We start from the raw sequence: 20,738 nt of genomic DNA on the forward strand, positions 1-20,738 counted from the left end.
TTATACACCCTATTCACTAGCCAAAACCATAAACCCAGACACATAATACCAGATACCTATACCTTAAATATATACCCCTAGAGGGAGCTACTTTACTGTATACCCCTAAAGGGAGCTAATTAAATGTATACCCCTAGAGGGAGCTACTTTACTGTATAAGGGGAGAGGGAGCTACTTTAACTATATACCCCGAGAGGGAGCTAATTAAATATACTATACTACCCCGTATATACACACATACACATAAACCCTATAGAAGATTATAGAAGAGCCCTGAGTTCCGTGGTGAGAGGCGTAAGTCCTATGGCGGTCAAAAAGTTAATTGAGAACCTGATATTCTTTGGCGAATCCGTTGGGAACATTTTTTCAAACACTGTTTTCACATCGGCATCGTGGAATCTTCTACACAGTGTGTCAACTCCCATGTTCTGCGCTAATTCTTGTAACAACACTTTTATGAATATACGACCAGACGAAGTTGTATCCTCCTCTGTTAATCTTATTACCGTAAGTGTCTCCCAACTGATCCCCTCAGTATAGAACAAATGCGCAAAGAACTTGGCCACGTTACGCAGTTTACTCGTCTCCAGTCTGTGTATCAACTTGTATTGACGGGAGAAACACTGTTCAAAGTTGATTCGGTAGGATTGCCTGAGTTTGCACAATCGCTCAGCTTGAAGAGAGTAAAAGAGTTGAAAAGTGCGTTCCATGGCACAGCAGTCGATGAGCATGATGCACACTTCAATCTCCCTGTCCTCAATGTTCAACTTTAATATCTTATGCACACACTCCTCATAATTCAACGAAGACATTATACACAAATAAATCGTCTTCCGCAAATTTACCAACTCCTGCTCCGTATAATCTTTTATCCCCCGTTCCACAGTGTTCACAGTGTCATTGTCCACAGTGTCATTGTCAACTGTGTCTAAATTGTCCACAGTGTCACTTTCAACAGTGTCGTATTCTGAATCCTCGGATGTGTCGGATTCGGAATCTGTGTGAGCGCCGGTGAGTTCCTGTTTAATCTTGTTCCACTTGAGGTTCTCTAAGTTATAAACTTCCGGTTCCACTGGCTGGAAAATATTTAGCATTTCATCCCCAGTAATGGTCTGGTCTAAAAAGTCAATGTCGTGTGTAATTTGATCTTCTTCCTCGAGTAAATCCAGTTCCTTAGGAATTTTATACTCTGTAAACCCGTTCCTCCAGTGTTTCCACAGTGCTTCTATGGAGTATTGTGTCCGTTTATCTACGAGTCCGCACTGTAAAATACTCTTCAGCCTGTCAAACACTGAGTCTAATCCCTGTTTACAATTTTCGTGTAAAAAGTTCCCTACGTCACGGAGGAACTCTAGTGCCAATTCCACAGAATCGTCTGTGGGCTTTTCCAGCAGAATTGCCAACAACTGTAATGCAAGAATTTCATGGGCTATTTTCTGATTTACCAAGTGTGCCACACACTTGACGCAGGACTGACATACGATTTTATCATTCCTCTTGTAAGCTCTGCGGAATTGTAGAATTATACGTTTCAGTGTGAGTTCCCCGATCTCGGGAAATTTCGAGTTAATCACGGCCAAAAACGAGGCGTAAATTGGCGTGAAACCTGGCGACGCCATCTGCGCCCTGATCCAAGTCCTCGCAAATAATCCACGGCCCCTGATCAAATTATGTTCTAACATTTCCAAGACTAACTCCGCCACGTTGGTGAGGGTTAGCTTGTTTATTGTCGAGTTTATGTGCTTACGCAGACGCTCCCACTCCTGGCGCTGGTAGTCCACAGATCCATCCGGCAATATCTCACGCTGTAAACGCTGGAGCTTAAATGGCGGGACATATACACCACCAGTCCTACTCATTACTACAGAGCCATACTGCTCAGTGGTGTTCCCTAAGATACATTCTGTGGTACGTTTAGAAGTGTTAGATTCGGGTGATTTACTGAGGTTGGAGTTGGTGGTATTAGTAGTGAGATTAGCGATGGTAGAGGAGTTAGGGGTAGGTTTGTTGGTGGAATCACCGGAAATTGGCGATTTCGATCTCGTCCTCATTGCGATAATTTAATTCAAATTCATTAAAAATTATTCAAATTATGAAATTATTATAAAAAAAATTAAAAAATTTGATTAAAAATTTTTCTGAAAATTATTAATTGGTAAGAGTATTTGGTAAGGATATTTGGTAAGGATATTTGGTAAGGGTAATTGGGTCAAAAATGTGAAAAATAGCTCAAAATTAAAAAATTCCAAATTCCACAAATTCATAAAATAATAAAAACTAAGTAATGATATAAAATAATGATAGTAAAATAGTGTTGGTTATGAGAAGTGTTGAAAGTTGTTGTTGACAGCGATGAGCATTTTCCCGCCGATTCCCATGTTAATACAGTCCCTGTGGGAAACAACGCCTACGGGCGTTTGTAGTACCCAAAGGCCAGTGTTAAACCTCGTCCTTGACTTTAACTCGTGCGGCGTCACCCAAATATCACGACTCGGCTTTGATATCACACGCACGTTACGGATCACCTGACAATTATTAAATTAAATTAATTAAAATTCTGTGAATAAATTGTGTGAAAAAATTGTGTAAAGAGTACGGGAGCGCCTTTGTAATGTTTGAGTAGAATGTTGATGCGATCGCCGTGGACGGAGTAGCCTCTGATGTATCCTTCGTTGAGTAGAAGTTGTAGAATTTGTACGTTTAGTATGTGATAACGACACCACTGGCTCTGAGTGTCAGTTTTCAACAGCGGAACTACCATCTCACACATCCGCTGCATCGCCACACAATAAACACAATTTCACACAATAATTCATTTATTTATTTATTTAGTTAATTAGTTAATTGAGTGAGAGAGATTTGGTTAGAAGATTTGGTTAGAAAATTTGGTTAGAAAATTGTTAGAAAGTGTCGGTATGGAATTGTCGGGATTTGTGAGATAAAGTTATAAACTGATAATCTTGTAAATAAATTTAAATAATAAATTTTGTAAAATAATTTAAATCTTGTGATAATTTAAATCTTGTGATAAATTTGATTTTGTGATAAATTTGATTTTGTGATAAATTTGATTTTGGTTGGGTTTGTGATTTTAATTTTTCAGGGCTGTAACGCCGATTTAGCCGTTTTAACGATGTTGGACTGGTTGTTTTTGTGTTAAAACAGTGAGAGGCTGTTTGGCATAATTTGGAGTTGTATCTTTTAATTGAAATTCATCAGTCAACTTGACACTGGCCGAATTTTTCAAACATTTTCAGATTCACTTTTTAATTTTTTAATAATTTTTGTATCATAAATTTTCACCAAATTTGACCAATATCATTTCCACCGTAAGCTCCCCTTTGTACGTAAATATTTAATTTTTAGATTTTCAATTTTACCTAAATTAACCCATTTTCAACTGTTAATTCAATTTTCAACTATTAATTCAATTTTCAACCTTTTAATTCAATTTTCAACTGTTTAATCCAATTATCTATTTTTTAATTTAATTTTTCTAATTTCGGGTAAATATCGCAAAAATTTTTTTACATTTTATATACATTACAACATCAACAATTTACTTAATTATTATTATTTAATATATATAAATATAATTATTTAATATATATAAAAATAATTAATTAATATATGTAAAAATAATATAATTGATGGAATTGTGTAGGAATCGCAATGGCGTTGGATCAGAATTATGATTATTTGTTTAAGATAGTGTTGATTGGTGATTCGAATGTGGGTAAATCGAACTTGTTGGACCGTTTTGTCAAGGGTAATTTTAAGCTTGATTCCAAGAGTACAATTGGTGTTGAGTTTGCGACGAAGAATGTGAACTTGCGTAACGGGAAGGTTGCCAAGGCTCAGATCTGGGACACTGCAGGCCAGGAACGTTACAGAGCAATCACCAGCGCGTACTACAGAGGCGCCAGAGGCGCCATCGTAGTCTACGACATTGCCTCCAAGCAGTCGTTCTACAACGTGTCCCGATGGCTATCGGAGCTGAACGAGTACGGCGACGCTAACATGATAATTGCTCTCGTGGGTAATAAAAGTGACTTGACACATTTAAGAGAAGTTACGTACGAGGACGGGGAGCGCTACGCCAAGAGCAATAACTTGATTTTTTTCGAGACTTCGTGTCTCAGTAATGAGAACATCGACACCACATTCACTGAGTTACTCAATTTGATCTGTGATAATCACGAGAAATTTGGCGATACCAGCGTCACGGCCAACGGCGCCAACGTCACAAAGTCACTGGTATCACTCGCAAAACCCAAAAAAATGAAAAAGAAAATGGCCAAATGCTGCTAATCTTTTACAGTCCACATATTTACTTAGATTTTTAGTTTTTTAAATGTACTTTACCAAATGTGTTGGTGCAGCAGGAATTGCAGATTATTTTCCTCTCCATTTGCTAACCCGATCAATTTTACACTTTATTTTTTTAGCCTCAAATTTGCAAATTTATATTAATAAAAATGGTGAATTTGTGGATAGAATTTGTCAATAGTTGGAAATTCCTAATGATGTTGTAAATGTCTAATAAAATAATAATTAACGGTAAACTGGGGAAAATGTGAATTTTAATATGTTGTGGATTGTGTAAATAATGTGTATGGATAGTTTTAATTGAATGTGTAAATAATTGTCTAGAAAACTTTCAATATCTGAAATGCCATAAGGTGCATAAAATAACATTGCACATCACCCCGTTTACACATTTTCCAAATTTTTTTCCATTCTAAAATCTTTATTTAATTTTGTAAATTATTTATTTTATTTGATTAATGAAAGTTTTAATTTTTTTTAACTAATTCCCAAAATGGAAGATTCCACCCCTACCACCAATATTAATACTATTAACACTGTTAACAGTATAAATAGTATAAATAGTGTGAATGGTGTGAACAAGTTGGGGATGAGGGGGATAACAACGGAGCATGCGCTGGTGGCTAAGGAAATTGTTTACAACTCATTACTATCCGGCCAACTCTCCCCAAATCCCAGCGGTAATCTCATTATCACTCCTTAAATAGTTGTTATTCTGAGTAAACAATTGTTATTCTGAGTAAACAATGTTTATAGGAGTTGGTAGTCCTGTAAGATTTAATAGCCTTAGCTCCGTCAACAGCTTTAAAGCTGATAAACCCACATCCAACATTACAAGTAAACACTTATTACTATTACTATTATTACTACTATAGTATTAGTATTGCTATGGTATTAATATTACTATGGTATAGCGCTGGTGGAAAATGCCGTAGGAAGCTGTGGAGTTGTCCTGAGGAGTAATCACGCCAGTCCTAAAAACTCCAATCCCACAACAAACACTAGTACTAACACAGATTCACAGAGTGTAAACACTGAATGTGATAGTATTAGAAGTGAAAGCCTGAATGGAATGGTGGTAACAGGTAGTCCCAATGTGTGGTTAAACATTTATGACTTGGAGAATGTGCACAGGGTGGTGAATGTGATCGCAGACGTGGTGGGTGCAGGCGCATATCACGCGGGCGTAGAAGTCTACGGCAATGAGTATAACTATGGATATAATCCTAAGGGAGGGACTGGGATCACCAGCTCATTTCCCAAGTATCATCCCTATCACACGTACATCAAATCCGTAGACCTGGGGAAGACCAAATACACACCACAGCAAGTCTCGGATATTATCAATCACATGAAACCACACTGGAATGCACTAGACTACAATATTCTTCATAAGTATTAACAATAGTATTAGTACAGTAATAGTTATAGTATTAGTTATAGTAGTAGTTTATAGTATTAGTCATAGAATTAGTTATGTTTACTTAGCTCCCTGTGGCAGTCCCCCGCCTCACTACTATCCGGGCCAGTTGTCGCTTGACTTTGGCATTTATATGGGATGTGTATTATTCACTGTACTATTACAACTATGGTAGTTAGCACAATCAGATAATCTCCGAGTACACTACTGTAATACGTAGAATAGAGTATGGAGGATAATGGATGGTATTAGGAATTGTTTGAATTTTGCGAAGGAGTTGTGTGAGAGATTGGAGGTTGGGAGGATACCAGGTTGGGTGATGGGACTGCAGAACAAGATCAACTGGACCAAGAGAAACCTCAATAAAACAACTAATAAACTCAAAGTATACACAAACACTTATCCCACAGATTCTTTTAGGCATCAAATAACACTATCACTGTTAACACTATCACTATTAACACAATTAAAGGTGTAATAATAGGGCAATATGATATATAAATATCCAATTAATAAGTATATCCAATGTATTATAAAGTTTATAACAGTAGTTTTTATCGTAATTGTAATGAATTGAGTAATTGTGTTGGTATCCGAAAAGTGTTAAAACTTGGAAAAGTAGTGTAAAAATGTGTAAAAGTATTAGAAGTAGTGTAAAAGTGTTAGTATCCGAGGATTAGTTGTAATCGATAGATTCAAGATTGGGTTGTTGGTATAGATCATCCTTAATCTCATCCACAGGCGATTCACTATTCTCAGCCTCAAATACATCTGCCTCATATCTACACAGCAATTTAATACTATAGAGTTATATATACATAGTAATATATACTCCAGTACTTAACTATAGCTAAGGGGTACTAGTCTACAGTTAATTAACTATAGGTAATAGGAATACTAGACTAGAGGTATTTAGGTATAGGTAATAGCGGTACTATATACCCATAGTACATATAGTATATACTTAAGATACCTAATACTATATACCCCTAGAGGGAGCTATCTTATTATATACCCCTAGAGGGAGCTAATTAACTATATACCCCTAGAGGGAGCTATCTTATTATATACCCCTAGAGGGAGCTATTTTAACTATATACCCCTAGAGGGAGCTAACAACATAAGGGTAGAGGGAGCTACCTAACTATATACCCCTAGAGGGAGCTAATTAATTATATACCTAATACCTACAGTATCTATACTATATACTTAACTACTAGTGATACGTGTTATCTTGATCGATGATTTGTTGTTCTATGGAATCGTTGAGTCCTAGTTTCTTGAAAAATTCGCTCATTGGAATATGTGTCAGTTCGAGTGTGTTATCTACAATCTTCTTCCCATTCAATTCTTTCATTGCATTTTGCACCGATTCCTCATTTGTATACTCAATTAACCCAAATCTCCGATCACCCTTGATAATAATTGAGGTATAATGTACATCCCCAGCTTGACGTCCGAAATCCTTTAAATCCTGCCAGCTTACGCTTTGGTCGAGGTTGGACACTGTGATTTGGAATGAGGGTTTAGGGTCTCTAGAGGACAGTTTCTTGTTCTGGTCAATGTGAGGCTGGACCTTGAGATAAGAGCCCCAAATGAACTTGTTATGCATTTCCCGAATCGCGGACTCCGCGTCCTTACTGCGGACATAGTCAATAAACGCAAATTTACGCCTGAAGTCAATCCGGTTAATCGGACCAAACGAAGAGAATTTTGACGTCAGCTCCTCCTGAGTCACGTCACCAGATAAATTTCCAATAAATATCTTCGTCCTACGCACAGGCTTTCCAGTGCCATAACCACGCGCAGAGTTCAGAGAACTTTCCTCCAAATTATCATAATTACTATTGTAACTACTGTTATAATTACTGTTGTATGAGGTATTGTAGTTACTATTGTTATAATTATTTTGTTGGTTATGTTGTTGATTTTGGTTGGGTTGGTAGTGGTTTGACTTGCGGATTGGTCCGGAGTTTCGTGCGTTTCTCTGATTATAGTTTGGTGGGTACGGAATTGTCTGATTCCTACGATCATACGGACCCGCTCTCTCACGATATCTACGGTCATTAGGGTCCCTCATGTCCCTATTATACTCTCTAGTGTTATCTCTATAGTCTCTATTGTTATCTCTATTATCCCTATTATCCCTCATATCCCTATTATACTCTCTGGTATTATCCCTAGTGTTAATGCGGTTGGAGTAATTGTATTGTGTGGAATCCCTGGGGGTTTGATAGGGACGGGGATTGCCATAGTTATCTCTCTTATATCTTATATCTCTGTTGTCCCTGGTATCCCTAGGGTTATCTCTTAGGTCCCTAGTATCTCTGTAGTCTCTATTATCCCTAGGATTATCCCTAGTATCTCTGTAGTCCCTATTATCCCTAGTGTTAATATTCCTGAAATCCCTGGTATCCCTGGGATTGTAGTCCCTGTTAGGGTAATCCCTGGTACCAAAATCTCTCCCACTGTAATCCCTGTTATATTCCCTATTATCTCTGTTATTATTATAATCCCTGTTGTAATCCCTATTATTGTTGAAATCCCTGTTATTATTATTATAATCCCTGTTGTAATCCCTATTATTGTTAAAATCCCTGTTATTATTATAATCTCTATTATTATTATAATCCCGATTATTATTGTTGAAATCTCTATTATTATTATTATTGTAATCTCTGTTATTGTTGTGGAAATCTCTGTTAATGTTGTTGTTGTGGAAGTTATTTCTGGTGCGTGTGTTGTTGTTGTTTTTGAAGTGTTGTTCGTTGGAATCGTCTTTGCGGTTATAATTTTGGCGTGGGTATCGTTGATCTAGATTAGATCTCATGTTCCGGTTCCTCATCATGGCGAATAATTACAAATCCTAATCTGAAAATAATTTATGTAAAATTATTATGAAAATAGCGAAATGTGATGGAGAAAAATAATTAATATAATCAACGTCATACCCCATCCAGATGGGGAATTGACAAGGAAAATACATCAAAATCATCAAACACAGTCCAAAAACATAAATTCAAACTAGTAAATATTAATTAAAAAAATTATTAAATTATTATAGTAAATTATTTTCCACAGTGTTTACGCTGATTTATTCACATTTGTTACACATTCCAAGGAACATCCAGTTTACAGCTTAGTTAATAGGTTTTTAGGGTTTAAATTGTTGGAATTTGGTGAGTTCAGAGTCGATTAAATTTCTCTCCAGTCTTACCTAAACAATTTTTAGTTACGCCAAAATGTGTAATCAACCAGAAATTAACAATAATTACCACAAAATGACTAATTTACGGCTAAAATATACTAAAATTATGTATAAACTAAGAGTAAAATGAGCCTTGAGTAGGTCTAAATTTGTCTAAAATATCTAAATTATGACTAAAAATATGTCTAAATATGCCTAAATAATGCCTAAATAATGCCTTAAAATAGCCTTAAATAACCCTTAAATTAGTCTTAAATTAGTCTTAAATAAACCCTTAAATAGTACTAAAATAAGCATAAATAAAGCATAAATAAAGCATAAATAAAGCATAAATAAAGCATAAATAAAGCATAAATAAAGCATAAATAAAGCATAAATAAAGCATAAAATAGTACTAAAATAGTACTAAAATAAGGCTAAATAAAACTAAATTATGAGTTACTTGTTCAATTTTCTGCTGTGTTTTTGCGATTTTTTGATTAATTTGGTTGATATTATTTACGAGTGACATGATTTCCCTTGTGACTTTGAGGTAATTTTCAATGTGTTTAACGCCTGAAACGTCCAGTAACACGGGCGCGTAGTCCGAATTCCCCTCCTTCACCTTCCGGTTAAACGCGTCAACTATTATTAACTTTATCGAATCCCTCAGTAAATCCTCAAACCCATTCTCCACAGACACCTCTCCAAACACATTCTAAACCGTACAGAGTTATCCACAGTATATAACAGTTACGAGTTAACTAAATACTATGGAGTTGAGTTAACTAAATACTATGTTGTTAACTGTGTAATAGTGTAGAATAAGTTGGAGATACGATGAGAGATTCGCGTAGATTGAAGAGAGATTGTAGCGCTTCTTGGACGAGTTCCGGGTCATTATGATGTAGAATAAGTTGTAGAATATGTTTAAAGCTGTAGGGTTTCGGGTCATTTTTAGCGCTTAACGGGTCCTTGGTGGAAGAATTGCTCAGCGAATTAGTGACAAAATTTGCAAACTCTTGCGTGAATGAAATGTTGTATAATTTCTCATTGTAGCCAAACGAGTAATCATTAGACTCGGAAAAAATACCATTCCACACACATAACAATTCGTCAATCATCAAAACTTTTACTTTATTTATTAAAATTATTTAAAATATTAAAAAATTATAAAATAAATTATTTATTGATAAAATAAATTATTTATTAATAAAATAAATTAATTATTGATAGAATAAATTATTTATTGATGAATAAAAATATTATTGGGTATTGAAGTTGAGTGAGTTGTGTTTGAGATTCTTGAAGATTATGGGCTCATTTGAGGCGTTATGAGAGTGAAATAGCGCGTGTACGCTGGGATCAATAGCGCATTCCATAGGTATTAAAAGCTCAAATGTACTTTCAATTTCCTTCCTCATGAAGAGGTAATTGAGCACGTTTGCCCTCAACTGTATGGAGAATAATACCCTTTCAAACTTAACACAGTCCATGTAAATGCGTTTTATAGTGTTTAACTCAGCATAAGGAACCGAATAACCAATGTTCCACATCAGTTCTTTATACCTAGGACCACTGAAATCCCATCCACTCGTGCCCATCGTTATCTAGTCACATATACAAATCGTGCCATAGTTAGATATATACTACTGTAATGTGTAAGTGTGTAAGAAATGTGTGTAAGAAATGTGTGTAAGAAATGTGTAAGTGTGTGTAACTTTGAGATCAGAGAGTTTGAAGAATGATTCGTTGTTCCGGTTAATTGTGTTGTAAATCCTGGAAATACTTGAACTGTCACTCATCGGATCAAAATGGTAATCACCTACAAACGTAACAGTGTGTAAAATAGTTAAATTAGTGTGTAAATGTGTAAGAAATAACCCTAAAATACGCCTAGAATGTGTAAAAATGTGTAAAAATGTGTAAAATGTGTAAGTGTGTAAGAGATACTGGAGTGTAATAGCATGCAAGAGGGTCGTTCCCCGATTGGATAGTAGAAAAGATCAACGTGTTGAGTTTCGAAGGTGATTGGAAAGACTGAAGTGTTGTAAACTGCGATTGTGGTTTTAAAGTTTCCGCCAGTTAAGATTGAGTCGCCATCTGATGTCATGTGCCAAACGTTCACTTGCTCCTGTGGATACTTTAAACCAACATGAATAAAAGGCTTTGAATAATATAAGCCAGCCAGTGAACCTACAGATTAATATTATCGTAAAATTAATAATATAGTAAAATTAATAATATTATTGTAAAATTAATAATATTATCGTAAAATTAATAATATTTTAGGGTATAAATTAATATAATTTGATAATTTCAGTACCTGAGGAGAGAATAATTAAAACTAAAGTGATGTGTATGAAAATTAAAAGTCTTCTATAGAAAAGCTCGTTCTTCTTACCCATCCAACATTACACAGTCAAATTATTCAAATTTTCAAATTTTTTAATTTTTTCAAATTTTTCTAAAATTTCCAAAATTTAAATTTCTCTAAAAATAAAATATTAAACGAATAATGAAATTATTTAAATTAATATAAAAAGTATGGTGTCGGAAAAATAATTTATTATTTGATATGACGCAGTATGAGAGGATAAAGGAGCGTTTGAGGAGTATAAATATTAAGAGGAATAAGAAGCGCGTGACAGATGTAAGATTACATTTAACGCAGTACTTATCCCATGTGATCCCTTTATCTTCTCAACGCTTTATTTTATCGCCCCTTATCCGAGCCTCGCTTCTCTCCCAAATTGGATCATATAATTTTATTAAACTATTTAACATTAGGAATACTACGCCAGTTAACATTTTTAAAGGTAATTTGCTCCCAATCACCCCTAATTTCGCCTTATTTAGCCCACAATTTCGTCTTGTTACTCTTATATTTACGCTATAAATATAGTTACAGTAGTATAATAATGTGATAGGAACTGTTGGAATCTATGGGTTTAAGGGATTATGGAAGGGTACGACATCGCATGTGTTATCTGGAGTAATATTTCCAAGTGTGTATATGATCTCCAAATGGATATCAAATGTAACATATGTGCCATACTACGATAAACCCAAGGGACAATACCTTAAAAGATATCTCGAATCACTTTCCATCTGTACATTCTCACATCTCTTCAGTTATCCTCTTGATACTTGCTATACCAGATTATCCTCCGATTATACCAATTGTAGTATTAAGAAGTATATTAGACATATTATACAACAATACGGTAACATACATTAGTATAGTTAAGTAGTAATAGTGTAGTGAGTAGTACGGATCCCTGGTGAACTCCAAAGTCAAGCGACAATTGGCCCGGATAGTAGTGAGGCGGGGGACTGCCAAGGGGAGCTTAGTTATACACAATTAATAATACAATTATTAATACAATTAATAATACAATTAATAGTATAGTATGGAAAGAGTTAAAGAATTGTATAGGAGTTAGAAATTTGTATAGTGGATTCCTGTTGTGTTTATTATCAACTTCGACACATTTGATGATAACACTGCCACTGAACCAGCAAATGCAGTACAGAATTATCAACAGCGTCAACGATGAAATCGCCAAAAATCCAATCCTAAAATCAAACCCCAAATCCATCAAACCCAAAGGTATAACCACACAATTTGTCAATTTACAATCATTTTATGTAGAATTGAAGCCTGTGGAGTTGTATCCGTTTAACTTAATTTTCGCTACTTTGGTGTCTTTTGTATCAAAGACTATCACATATCCAATTGACACTCTCAAGTATTTTAACCCTTGTAACAATATTTTAGAGTTAAATATCAGTATAACACACGAGAAAACTATGGATATAAGCGTTTTTTCGCACAAATTAAGGTAAATCAAGTGTGTATAACAATTTGTATTAGCAATCGGGAGGGTTTAGTGTGAGAAAATTATATGCGGGATTTAGTATGAAGTCTGTTTTATTTCTTCCTGAGTGCCTTCTCTACGGCACACTATACTCCGCCGTTGTTAAATTCTTATCATAACTCACACATTAATTTTTTATTCTTTGTGTTAATTTATTAATTTTATTTAAGAATAAAATTGTGAATGTTATTGAGAAGGTTGAATTATGTCCAGTTGAGAAGTGTTCAATGGAGAAGTATCGCAATTTGGAAGCCGTTTTCAAGGCCTAAAGAGAAACCTCAGAGTCTAACATATGAAAAATTAATTTATCCAAATTCAACAGAGAATCAAAATCATATATCAAAATTATGGAACGATATTAAACAAAATATACTCATCGACTCCGTAAACAAATATTATATACCATTAAATTATTAAATTATTAAATTAAATAAAATAAATTTTATGTTTGTGAGTAGAAGGACCCGGATGAGGAGGCTGAGAAGCATTTCCAGTTCTCGGTACAAAAGTTACTGGAATCTCCCGGAAAGTTCACTTTCCGGAAATTCTCCATATACCTCCACGTAACCAATCAATTATTTTATTTATTAAATTATTAAATTATTTTTTAAAATTATTAGAAAATTGTTAAAATGGTTAAAATTTTTGATAATTTTTGTGTTTTAGGAGCTGTGTACGAAATTGAAGTTGATAGGTAAAAAAACACTTCCTGAAGACCAAATTACCGGAACACTCCTACAACTCAGAAATCAATGTAATTTTCACACAGTCCCATTATTACACTAATTATTGTACACACTACTGTACACACTACTGTGAAACTGTTGCACATTACTTACTAATGTTTATGGTTTAGATAATATGATGTCGTATTTGACTGAGGAGGAGTTGGACTCTGACACTCACAAAGTCTTCACATTCGACGCCAAAAAACTCATCGCAAACTCCTTAAACGTATCATCACTCTAACACTAATGTAAATCTGATTTAGTTGAGAATTGAGGAAGTGGAGGAGATGTTGATGCATTTTGACACGTGTAAGATTGACCGGACTTGGTACTTTAGAAGATTAGTCCTAGGCCGGAAATTACCAACCAGTTACAAAGAACGAGAGTTCCTCTCATTCCAACGTCCAACACGTATTTCTTACACTATTAAACTCTGTTATGTATTTGATTAGTGAGACTGGCGAATCAAGTGTATCCTGAAGTTGACAATTTGGAGAGTATGCAAATAAAGAAAATCAGAGATGACACACATTACAACAGGCCAAAGTATGTTTAATCTTATGTATTTTAGTGTAGAGGGAAGACTTGGCCCTGGTTCAGACATAAAACTACAGGACACGACTACTTCAGAACAAGACCATACACTAAATCATACAAATAATTTAACTAATTTTATATATAATTTGATAGTAAATTACTATATGAGAGGGTTGAGATGTTTGGGATTGTAGGAAATGTGTTGAATATCGTCCAAAAGGTTGAAGGAAATTGTCTTCACTGGAGCTCCACTTAGCTGTGGACCCAATCTTAAAATCATGTCATTGGCTAATTTAGGCGTAATTGGAGCTAAATAAATGGAAATGTAAAGTAAAAGTGTGCAGCAAATCCAGGAAGTATTTAACAACTCAGACTGTGACGACATGGTCCAGAACTGAGTCAACTCAATAAACTTGTTCACCTCCGAAGACATTTCCACTAATATTTGTATATACCTGTCCAACCTAAAGCTTTGTACAGAGTTTCTAATTTCTTCAGAATATTTATTAAACTTTTCTAACAGCTTGTGGTCACAATCACAGGGCTGAACAGTGTCAACTTTATTCATCTGGAGAATTGATGTAACTCTGTAGAAAGTGTTGGCAAATTTATTCCTGAGGGTTTTTAAGGCGTTGTCAAACATTGAAGGATCAAACTCAAAATCATAACTAAAGTCACCCAAGTTCATCAGAGCAAATCTCGAGACATCTGATGGCACAGATGTGTTCAGGGGTGAAATAGAGTTGTTGAGGGATTTGGAAATCTTTTCACCCTTGTTCAGGAGCCATCCGTGTACTAAAAATCTTAACTTTATATCCAATTTTAAGGCCATCAAAATTGCTGGCCACAGGATAGTATGAAATGTTAAGATGTCCTTACCAATCACATGAATAATTTTTAACCCATTAAGATTGGAGTTACTCTGTTCCAGTGGGGGAAAAGAGTGTAAATGTGTTAGATAACCTAAAAGAGCATCAAACCATACGTAAACTGTTTCGTTCCCACTGTTAGTTATTGGTATGCCCCAGTCACAATTGGATCTGGTAATGGCAATGTCGTTTATTTCAGACTGTAGTAATTTCCTAACCTCATTAAGCGAGTGCTGAGGTAAAATCACCTCAGAATCCTTGAAAAATTCAACTAATTTCCTCTTCCAAATGTCTAATTTAAAAAAGTAAGCCGGTTCATCAACAAGTGTTACATCAAATCCCAGGGGTGATTTCCCGTTAATTAGCTTAGACTCTGTGTAATACAAGTCCTCCTTAGGGGAAAAGTAACCCCTGTGTAATCCTCTGTAAATATGTCCAGACTCCAGAAAATTATCAAAAACACGTTTGACCTTAGATTTATGCTCATTTTCTGAAGTGTGAACTACAATTTCGGGGGTAATATCATAAGCTTTATAAAGTTTAAAGAATTGATTTCTCATGGAAATGACATATTCTTTAGGAGAATAGCCGAAATTGGCAGCGGTTGTCTTGATCTTAGAACCATGTTCATCAGTGCCAGCGAGTAATTTACAGTCATGGCCACTGAGAATTAGGAACCTTTTAAGCACATCAGAAGATACTAATGTGTAAGCATGGCCCAAATGAGGTGGGCCATTTAAATAAAACAACGGAGTAGTTATTAAATATTTGTTACCAGAAGATACTCCAGGGTCAGAAAAAAGATTTACAGAAAATTTATCATTTAATCTAGGATTAAGTGAGTGATGTGTTAGAAATGAAGAATCCCTTTTGAATGTATTTGGAATCCGGAATGAGAGTGAGAAATTGAGTATAATCAAGTGAAAAAATAAAATTTTAGTAAAATTTACACTACCATTGGCATTATTAAACAGAATCTGCATTCATTATTAAAAAGTAAAAATAACCAAAATTACACATTAATAAATATTAGTCAGGTCAATCCAAACACACAATCTCCACTCCATACCATTTTACACAATATAATAAATAATTTTTAATGTAAAATAAATGTTAATTTTTATAATGATTTGTAAATTGTAGGAAAATGTTAAATTCTAAGGGATCCGAGGAATCTAATTTGGATCGTCTAATTAAAGCTATTGATACAGATAAATATAATAAAAGGAAACGAGAAAATGACTTAGAAGATGAAGAAATTGCTGATAATTTTGACCTTCTGGAGGATACAGATGAGGAAAGTGATGTTGAGCTGGAATTCAAGGGGAAATTAATCGAAAAAGACGTTTTCAACACGTTTAACGAGGATTATGAAACATTTTTAAGCTCAAATTCTAAGGATTTGGTGCCTGTAATGATATTTGATCATCCGCTTTTTTCCTCATATAAAGTTAAAAATGTGACGCCTTTAATGAAATCTTTATTAACTATAGAAAAGGTGCCAGATCCCCTAACTTGCCATTCGGAATACTTTATTAACGCCGTAATATCCAAGCGACTGAATACCCTGGCCAAGGGTAAAAAACTGGAAACTCCTCCCGATAGTGTAAAATATTTATTTTCATGTTTAAATTCATATGTTGATGTTTTTTATCTTAATAACAGGATTAGAGATTTGGATTCTGTGAGATTTGTTTACGCTTTACACATCGCAAATCACCTCGTAAAAAGCTCAGTAAAGAAAAAAGAATCTAAAGAAGAAAGAACTGAAGGCTTTACAAGGCCTAAAATTCTTGTCATCTGTGGCCTCAGATGTATCGCCAAAGACGTAGTAACCAATTTACTCAAGCTCATTCCAGCCTCAAAATCTGTATGCACCACACATTAATTATTCATAACAAAAATTAACTCTGATAACTGTGTAATTTGTTGTAGAATGTGAATTTGGATCGGTTTCAGTCGGATTTCTCACTGAGTGAAGAGGATTTGAGGGACCAGGAGGAAAGCTATGCCAAGACTAAAAAGGCTAAAGATTTTATTAAAACGTTTACTGGGAACCAGGATGACGCTTTTAAAATAGGAATACGCTATGAATCTGGACTACTACACCTCTACTCACCCTTTTACTCCAGTGATATTATCATCGCATCTCCTCTAGGCCTAAGACCTCTCATATCCGGAAACGTATTATCCACAGTTTTATCTGTAGTATTATTATGTTATCCCCCTTAATAGTGTTAATAGTGTAAATAGTGTTGATAATGTTGTTAGGAGTTGGATTATGATTTCTTGTCTTCGATTGAGGTTTTGGTTGTGGACAGATTGGACATAATCAAATTTCAAAACTGGCGTCTCTTCACAGATCTCTTCAAAGTATTTTCTAGAGTTATATTAATTGTATTACTGAGATAATTTGTGTTAGATGGTGAATAAGCCTTTGATGAAGTGGCGTGACGGTGATATAAATAAGATAAGGATGAGTGTGATTGACGGTCAGATAGAAGAGTACAGGCAGAATATACTAATTTCAAGCTCCAGGAGTGTGATTTTTAACTCTTTTTTCAAGAATCTCAGGAATAAACGGGGAAATATTAGACTATGTACTAATAGGAAAACTGACTACATACGACTCGGAACAAAGCTTAAAATACAACAAATGTTCATCAAAGTTCCCTCCTCAAACATTAAAGATTCTCATACTGTACTATACATAGTTATTATGTATTAACTATACTATAATCTATGGGTTAGGAGACTGTGAAGTATTTTATGGAGAATATGTTGGCGAATTTGGAAGATATTAACGGAGTCCTAGTGATCCTATCAGATTACACACAATATTTCAGGTAATCAGACTAACCTAAGTAATATTTGATTCAGTTTATCTAAGAGATTAAAGGCGTCGAATGTGCAATATTTGACATGTCTGGAATCTGACACACCAAAACAAATGAAATTCGCAAGACAACAATTCCAATCAAGTAATCAAATAACTATTCATTGTAGTATTAAGTATACAACTTTGGTCTGGGTTGACTCAGGAGATAATACCCCTTGTAAATAATACCCCTACCAGAGCATAATTATATAACCAAATAATTATTATGATTAGAGGATATCCCGATGATGATAACGACGTTGCGATTGTTATTTTTTAAGCGTTATTTGTTCAAGGGAACGTCGAAAATATTCCTGTTGGAGCCGCCAGAGTATCCACAACTCTACAAAGATCTCATGAGAATGGTGGATCCGAGTAGAAGTAATACCATCGTGTGTTATTACACGAGCTATCACGCCATGGTACTGGAACCAATTGTAGGAACTCGTAGAATCGCCAAACTCATCAACGCTCCAGACACCAAAATCACACAGTTCAACTAAATAAATTGATTCAACTAAGAATTAATTTTATGAGTTGTTAAAATTCCAAGGCGTGGAGATAAATTTATGAATGGTGCTGAGATGTACAAGGAGCAAGAATTTGAGATCTTTTAGAAAAATAAATTTGAATATGTACAATAATTTAATTTGTTATTAATTTATTAATAGAATTCTATAAATATTTTACAATTTTAAATAATTTTAAATAATTTTATAATTTTAGAAAATTTTACGAAATAATCTATTCTAGATTAAAAATGCAGAATCCAGCTGAAAGTAATAATTCCAGTGGTATATATTACTGTCACTACTGTAAATCTAAAAGAACTGAGAATCAGCTTGACTTCTTATTATCTGAGGAAATCAAATGTTTAGAATGCCAAACCATAGGATTTGTCGAAAAGGTATAAACAAAATAATAAAATAATTGTTTTAGGATTATGAAGAATTGGAATCTTATGAGAATGAAACTGGGTCAGGAAATACTTTTTACACCAGAGTCTCACAAACTCAATCCTCTAATCCCTTCAATTCTGAACACTTTGGTTCAGATCCTTTTAGTTCAATATTTGGAGTCCCTTTGAATACATTCATTAGTGACCTGTTTCAAGGTTCATTTGCTATCCCAATGGGCCCAACGGATAGAAATGTACCAACTGCTAGAATTGTTCAAACTGGTAGAAATGTACCAGGTGGTAGAGGTGTACAGACTGGAGTAAGATTCCCTAATCTCCAATCAATGTTCGGTGGTTCATTTTCTTTCGGACCTTTCACCAGGATTAACACTTCTTCTGAAATTAACCCAGAAGACTTTGCTAGGGTTTTTAGAACATTTGTTAGTGACCCTTTCTCAAGCCAGTCACTTAACCAGGTTTTAGAGTTCATTATGCAATCGGATCCAAATAGATACGGCTCACCTCCAGCCTCTAAAGAATTCATTAATAACCTTAAAGTTCACATTCTAACCGAGGAAACCGCAAGTAATTATTAGATAATTATAATTATGTTTAGAGGAGAATGAAAGTTGTTCAATTTGTACTGAGGAGTTTCGCTCAGGAGATAAGGTCCACTGGTTAACAGATAACAAAGAGCTTTGTAAACACACATTTCACGTCGACTGTATTATTCCATGGCTTCAGAGAAGGAATTCATGCCCCGTTTGTAGATTTGAAGTACCTACAGATGATGAAAACTATAATAACGAGAAGGAGCTGCTCAGGACCCGAATCACCGAAGAGGTTCAGAGAAACCTCAACACAAACACTAACAACACGAAAAATAATTAATTCCATCCATTTACATCTTTAACTTTATAATTAAACAGTAAATATTATAATTAAATGGTAAATATTATAATTAAATAGTAATTATAATAATTGTATAAAAGGGCTGTTCCGGGAATCGAACCCGGGACCTCTCGCACCCAAAGCGAGAATCATACCACTAGACCAAACAGCCTAGTTAGAATATTCAAATTTTATTATTATATTAAATCCAAATATATATTAAAATTATATAAATAAACGTTAAAATATATGAACAAAATTAATATATTAAAATGGTAAAATAATAAAATAAATAATTGGAGGGGCAGGATGCGATTATTTGATAGATTTACGTTCATGTACTTTAGCTAGGCTTCTCCAGGCCCATACGAAAAATTCTGGATTTTTTTTAACAATTCTCGAGCCAGGTTCGCCGGAAATTACCTAAATAAATTAATGGGGAGAGGAAGACTAACAGTTACACATTCATCGTCTATTAAATTATCCATCAGATTCTCATAAATCGCCCTTAATTTATCAAGGCTATATGAATACTAAAAATTAATTTAACACATAATTCTCATACGTCTAGTACGTATTTCCCAGGATTCTCCAAGTACCTACACAATAAAATATAATGTGTAATCACTGGTAACACGTAAATAAAAAGTGATTAAATATATTAAACCAGGAGAGAAGAGTTTTTTCATCACAGGATTCAGATTCACATTTTTGAACGAGATACTTCCCGATATGATATGCGAAGTGAACATAGGAATTATATTCTATAACATTACTCTTGTTAGAATTAGAATCACTCATGTTCAAATGATAATAACATTTATTAAAACAAAATAATAATTTGGAGTGCAATCACCATATAATTAATATATATAAATTCTATGTAATGGACGTGATCACACACAAGATCTGAAATAACGTAGAATTAACTCCTCTTGTATATGTATAAATATTATAACTTTAGAGTCTCAGGTATTAAACGGGCTGCTCCGGGAATTGAACCCGGGACCTCTCGCACCCGAAGCGAGAATCATACCACTAGACTAAGCAGCCTGACGAAAGAGTTCAATTTTTGATTTAAATTTATAAAAATAATTTTTTAACCTTAAATTTAATAATT

At 34.5% G+C, this 20,738-nt stretch overlaps 13 protein-coding genes and 2 non-coding genes across 15 annotated transcripts; 6 read left to right on the forward strand and 9 right to left on the reverse strand.

The window, feature by feature from the left end:
• Nucleotides 1-245: 245 nt before the first annotated feature.
• Nucleotides 246-2,185, reverse strand: CWC22 (MIF4G domain protein). Its single transcript, XM_761630.2, has one exon — nucleotides 247-2,185. It carries the CDS (start codon nucleotides 2,049-2,051, stop codon nucleotides 261-263), a length of 1,791 nt encoding a protein of 596 aa, XP_766723.1. The 5' UTR covers nucleotides 2,052-2,185; the 3' UTR covers nucleotides 247-260.
• A 108-nt stretch (nucleotides 2,186-2,293) lies between these two features.
• On the reverse strand, nucleotides 2,294-3,001 carry TpMuguga_01g01203 (Ribosomal protein S8 family protein). Its single transcript, XM_761631.2, has 2 exons — nucleotides 2,597-3,001; nucleotides 2,294-2,525 (listed from the first exon to the last, which is right to left on the reverse strand). Exons 1-2 carry the CDS (start codon nucleotides 2,777-2,779, stop codon nucleotides 2,319-2,321), a joined length of 390 nt encoding a protein of 129 aa, XP_766724.1. The 5' UTR covers nucleotides 2,780-3,001; the 3' UTR covers nucleotides 2,294-2,318.
• YPT31 (uncharacterized protein) lies at nucleotides 2,863-4,325 on the forward strand. Its single transcript, XM_761632.2, has 3 exons — nucleotides 2,863-3,329; nucleotides 3,367-3,506; nucleotides 3,665-4,325. Exon 3 carries the CDS (start codon nucleotides 3,673-3,675, stop codon nucleotides 4,309-4,311), a length of 639 nt encoding a protein of 212 aa, XP_766725.1. The 5' UTR covers nucleotides 2,863-3,329; nucleotides 3,367-3,506; nucleotides 3,665-3,672; the 3' UTR covers nucleotides 4,312-4,325.
• Nucleotides 4,326-4,569: 244 nt separating this feature from the next.
• Nucleotides 4,570-6,180, forward strand: TpMuguga_01g02320 (PPPDE putative peptidase domain protein; the record flags this gene model as incomplete). The annotated part of the gene is made up of 5 exons (XM_061305211.1): nucleotides 4,570-5,009; nucleotides 5,086-5,166; nucleotides 5,244-5,724; nucleotides 6,002-6,134; nucleotides 6,160-6,180. Exons 1-5 carry the CDS (start codon nucleotides 4,823-4,825, stop codon nucleotides 6,178-6,180), a joined length of 903 nt encoding a protein of 300 aa, XP_061162058.1. The 5' UTR covers nucleotides 4,570-4,822.
• Nucleotides 6,181-6,425: 245 nt separating this feature from the next.
• On the reverse strand, nucleotides 6,426-8,662 carry srp2 (RNA recognition motif family protein; the record flags this gene model as incomplete). Its single annotated transcript, XM_761635.2, has 2 exons — nucleotides 6,976-8,662; nucleotides 6,426-6,531 (listed from the first exon to the last, which is right to left on the reverse strand). Exons 1-2 carry the CDS (start codon nucleotides 8,595-8,597, stop codon nucleotides 6,426-6,428), a joined length of 1,728 nt encoding a protein of 575 aa, XP_766728.2. The 5' UTR covers nucleotides 8,598-8,662.
• Nucleotides 8,663-8,787: 125 nt separating this feature from the next.
• On the reverse strand, nucleotides 8,788-10,175 carry TpMuguga_01g01208 (uncharacterized protein). Its single transcript, XM_061305164.1, has 3 exons — nucleotides 9,776-10,175; nucleotides 9,400-9,654; nucleotides 8,788-8,966 (listed from the first exon to the last, which is right to left on the reverse strand). The coding sequence occupies exons 1-3, from the start codon at nucleotides 10,058-10,060 to the stop codon at nucleotides 8,904-8,906; spliced, it is 603 nt and encodes a 200-aa protein (XP_061161729.1). The 5' UTR covers nucleotides 10,061-10,175; the 3' UTR covers nucleotides 8,788-8,903.
• Nucleotides 10,176-10,201: 26 nt separating this feature from the next.
• TpMuguga_01g01209 (putative integral membrane protein) lies at nucleotides 10,202-12,251 on the reverse strand (the record flags this gene model as incomplete). Its single annotated transcript, XM_761637.2, has 4 exons — nucleotides 11,263-12,251; nucleotides 10,890-11,132; nucleotides 10,658-10,761; nucleotides 10,202-10,546 (listed from the first exon to the last, which is right to left on the reverse strand). The coding sequence occupies exons 1-4, from the start codon at nucleotides 11,342-11,344 to the stop codon at nucleotides 10,202-10,204; spliced, it is 774 nt and encodes a 257-aa protein (XP_766730.1). The 5' UTR covers nucleotides 11,345-12,251.
• On the forward strand, nucleotides 11,329-12,964 carry TpMuguga_01g01210 (Mitochondrial carrier family protein). Its single transcript, XM_061305165.1, has 6 exons — nucleotides 11,329-11,755; nucleotides 11,867-12,163; nucleotides 12,376-12,549; nucleotides 12,592-12,688; nucleotides 12,718-12,781; nucleotides 12,814-12,964. Exons 1-6 carry the CDS (start codon nucleotides 11,515-11,517, stop codon nucleotides 12,934-12,936), a joined length of 996 nt encoding a protein of 331 aa, XP_061161730.1. The 5' UTR covers nucleotides 11,329-11,514; the 3' UTR covers nucleotides 12,937-12,964.
• TpMuguga_01g01211 (uncharacterized protein) lies at nucleotides 12,941-14,232 on the forward strand. The gene is made up of 7 exons (XM_761639.2): nucleotides 12,941-13,201; nucleotides 13,276-13,380; nucleotides 13,484-13,571; nucleotides 13,674-13,771; nucleotides 13,809-13,956; nucleotides 13,998-14,091; nucleotides 14,122-14,232. The coding sequence occupies exons 1-7, from the start codon at nucleotides 13,001-13,003 to the stop codon at nucleotides 14,204-14,206; spliced, it is 819 nt and encodes a 272-aa protein (XP_766732.2). The 5' UTR covers nucleotides 12,941-13,000; the 3' UTR covers nucleotides 14,207-14,232.
• On the reverse strand, nucleotides 14,216-15,969 carry metG (tRNA synthetases class I (M) family protein). The gene has a single exon (XM_761640.2). It carries the CDS (start codon nucleotides 15,932-15,934, stop codon nucleotides 14,243-14,245), a length of 1,692 nt encoding a protein of 563 aa, XP_766733.1. The 5' UTR covers nucleotides 15,935-15,969; the 3' UTR covers nucleotides 14,216-14,242.
• A 75-nt stretch (nucleotides 15,970-16,044) lies between these two features.
• TpMuguga_01g01213 (uncharacterized protein) lies at nucleotides 16,045-18,460 on the forward strand. The gene is made up of 7 exons (XM_761641.2): nucleotides 16,045-16,821; nucleotides 16,887-17,135; nucleotides 17,223-17,324; nucleotides 17,374-17,652; nucleotides 17,703-17,797; nucleotides 17,832-17,932; nucleotides 18,064-18,460. Exons 1-7 carry the CDS (start codon nucleotides 16,099-16,101, stop codon nucleotides 18,330-18,332), a joined length of 1,818 nt encoding a protein of 605 aa, XP_766734.1. The 5' UTR covers nucleotides 16,045-16,098; the 3' UTR covers nucleotides 18,333-18,460.
• TpMuguga_01g01214 (Ring finger domain protein) lies at nucleotides 18,461-19,631 on the forward strand. The gene is made up of 3 exons (XM_761642.2): nucleotides 18,461-18,736; nucleotides 18,769-19,312; nucleotides 19,344-19,631. Exons 1-3 carry the CDS (start codon nucleotides 18,590-18,592, stop codon nucleotides 19,616-19,618), a joined length of 966 nt encoding a protein of 321 aa, XP_766735.1. The 5' UTR covers nucleotides 18,461-18,589; the 3' UTR covers nucleotides 19,619-19,631.
• An 87-nt stretch (nucleotides 19,632-19,718) lies between these two features.
• On the reverse strand, nucleotides 19,719-19,790 carry TpMuguga_01g01249. The gene has a single exon. It is a non-coding gene; the product is annotated as a tRNA-Pro (tRNA).
• Nucleotides 19,791-19,868: 78 nt separating this feature from the next.
• Nucleotides 19,869-20,502, reverse strand: TpMuguga_01g01215 (uncharacterized protein). The gene is made up of 4 exons (XM_761643.2): nucleotides 20,286-20,502; nucleotides 20,184-20,217; nucleotides 20,074-20,151; nucleotides 19,869-20,041 (listed from the first exon to the last, which is right to left on the reverse strand). Exons 1-4 carry the CDS (start codon nucleotides 20,417-20,419, stop codon nucleotides 19,934-19,936), a joined length of 354 nt encoding a protein of 117 aa, XP_766736.1. The 5' UTR covers nucleotides 20,420-20,502; the 3' UTR covers nucleotides 19,869-19,933.
• A 97-nt stretch (nucleotides 20,503-20,599) lies between these two features.
• On the reverse strand, nucleotides 20,600-20,671 carry TpMuguga_01g01250. Its single transcript has one exon. It is a non-coding gene; the product is annotated as a tRNA-Pro (tRNA).
• Nucleotides 20,672-20,738: the final 67 nt, after the last annotated feature.

Source organism: Theileria parva, chromosome 1 (assembly GCF_000165365.1).
Source record: "Theileria parva strain Muguga chromosome 1, complete sequence, whole genome shotgun sequence".
Lineage (NCBI taxonomy): Eukaryota > Apicomplexa > Aconoidasida > Piroplasmida > Theileriidae > Theileria > Theileria parva.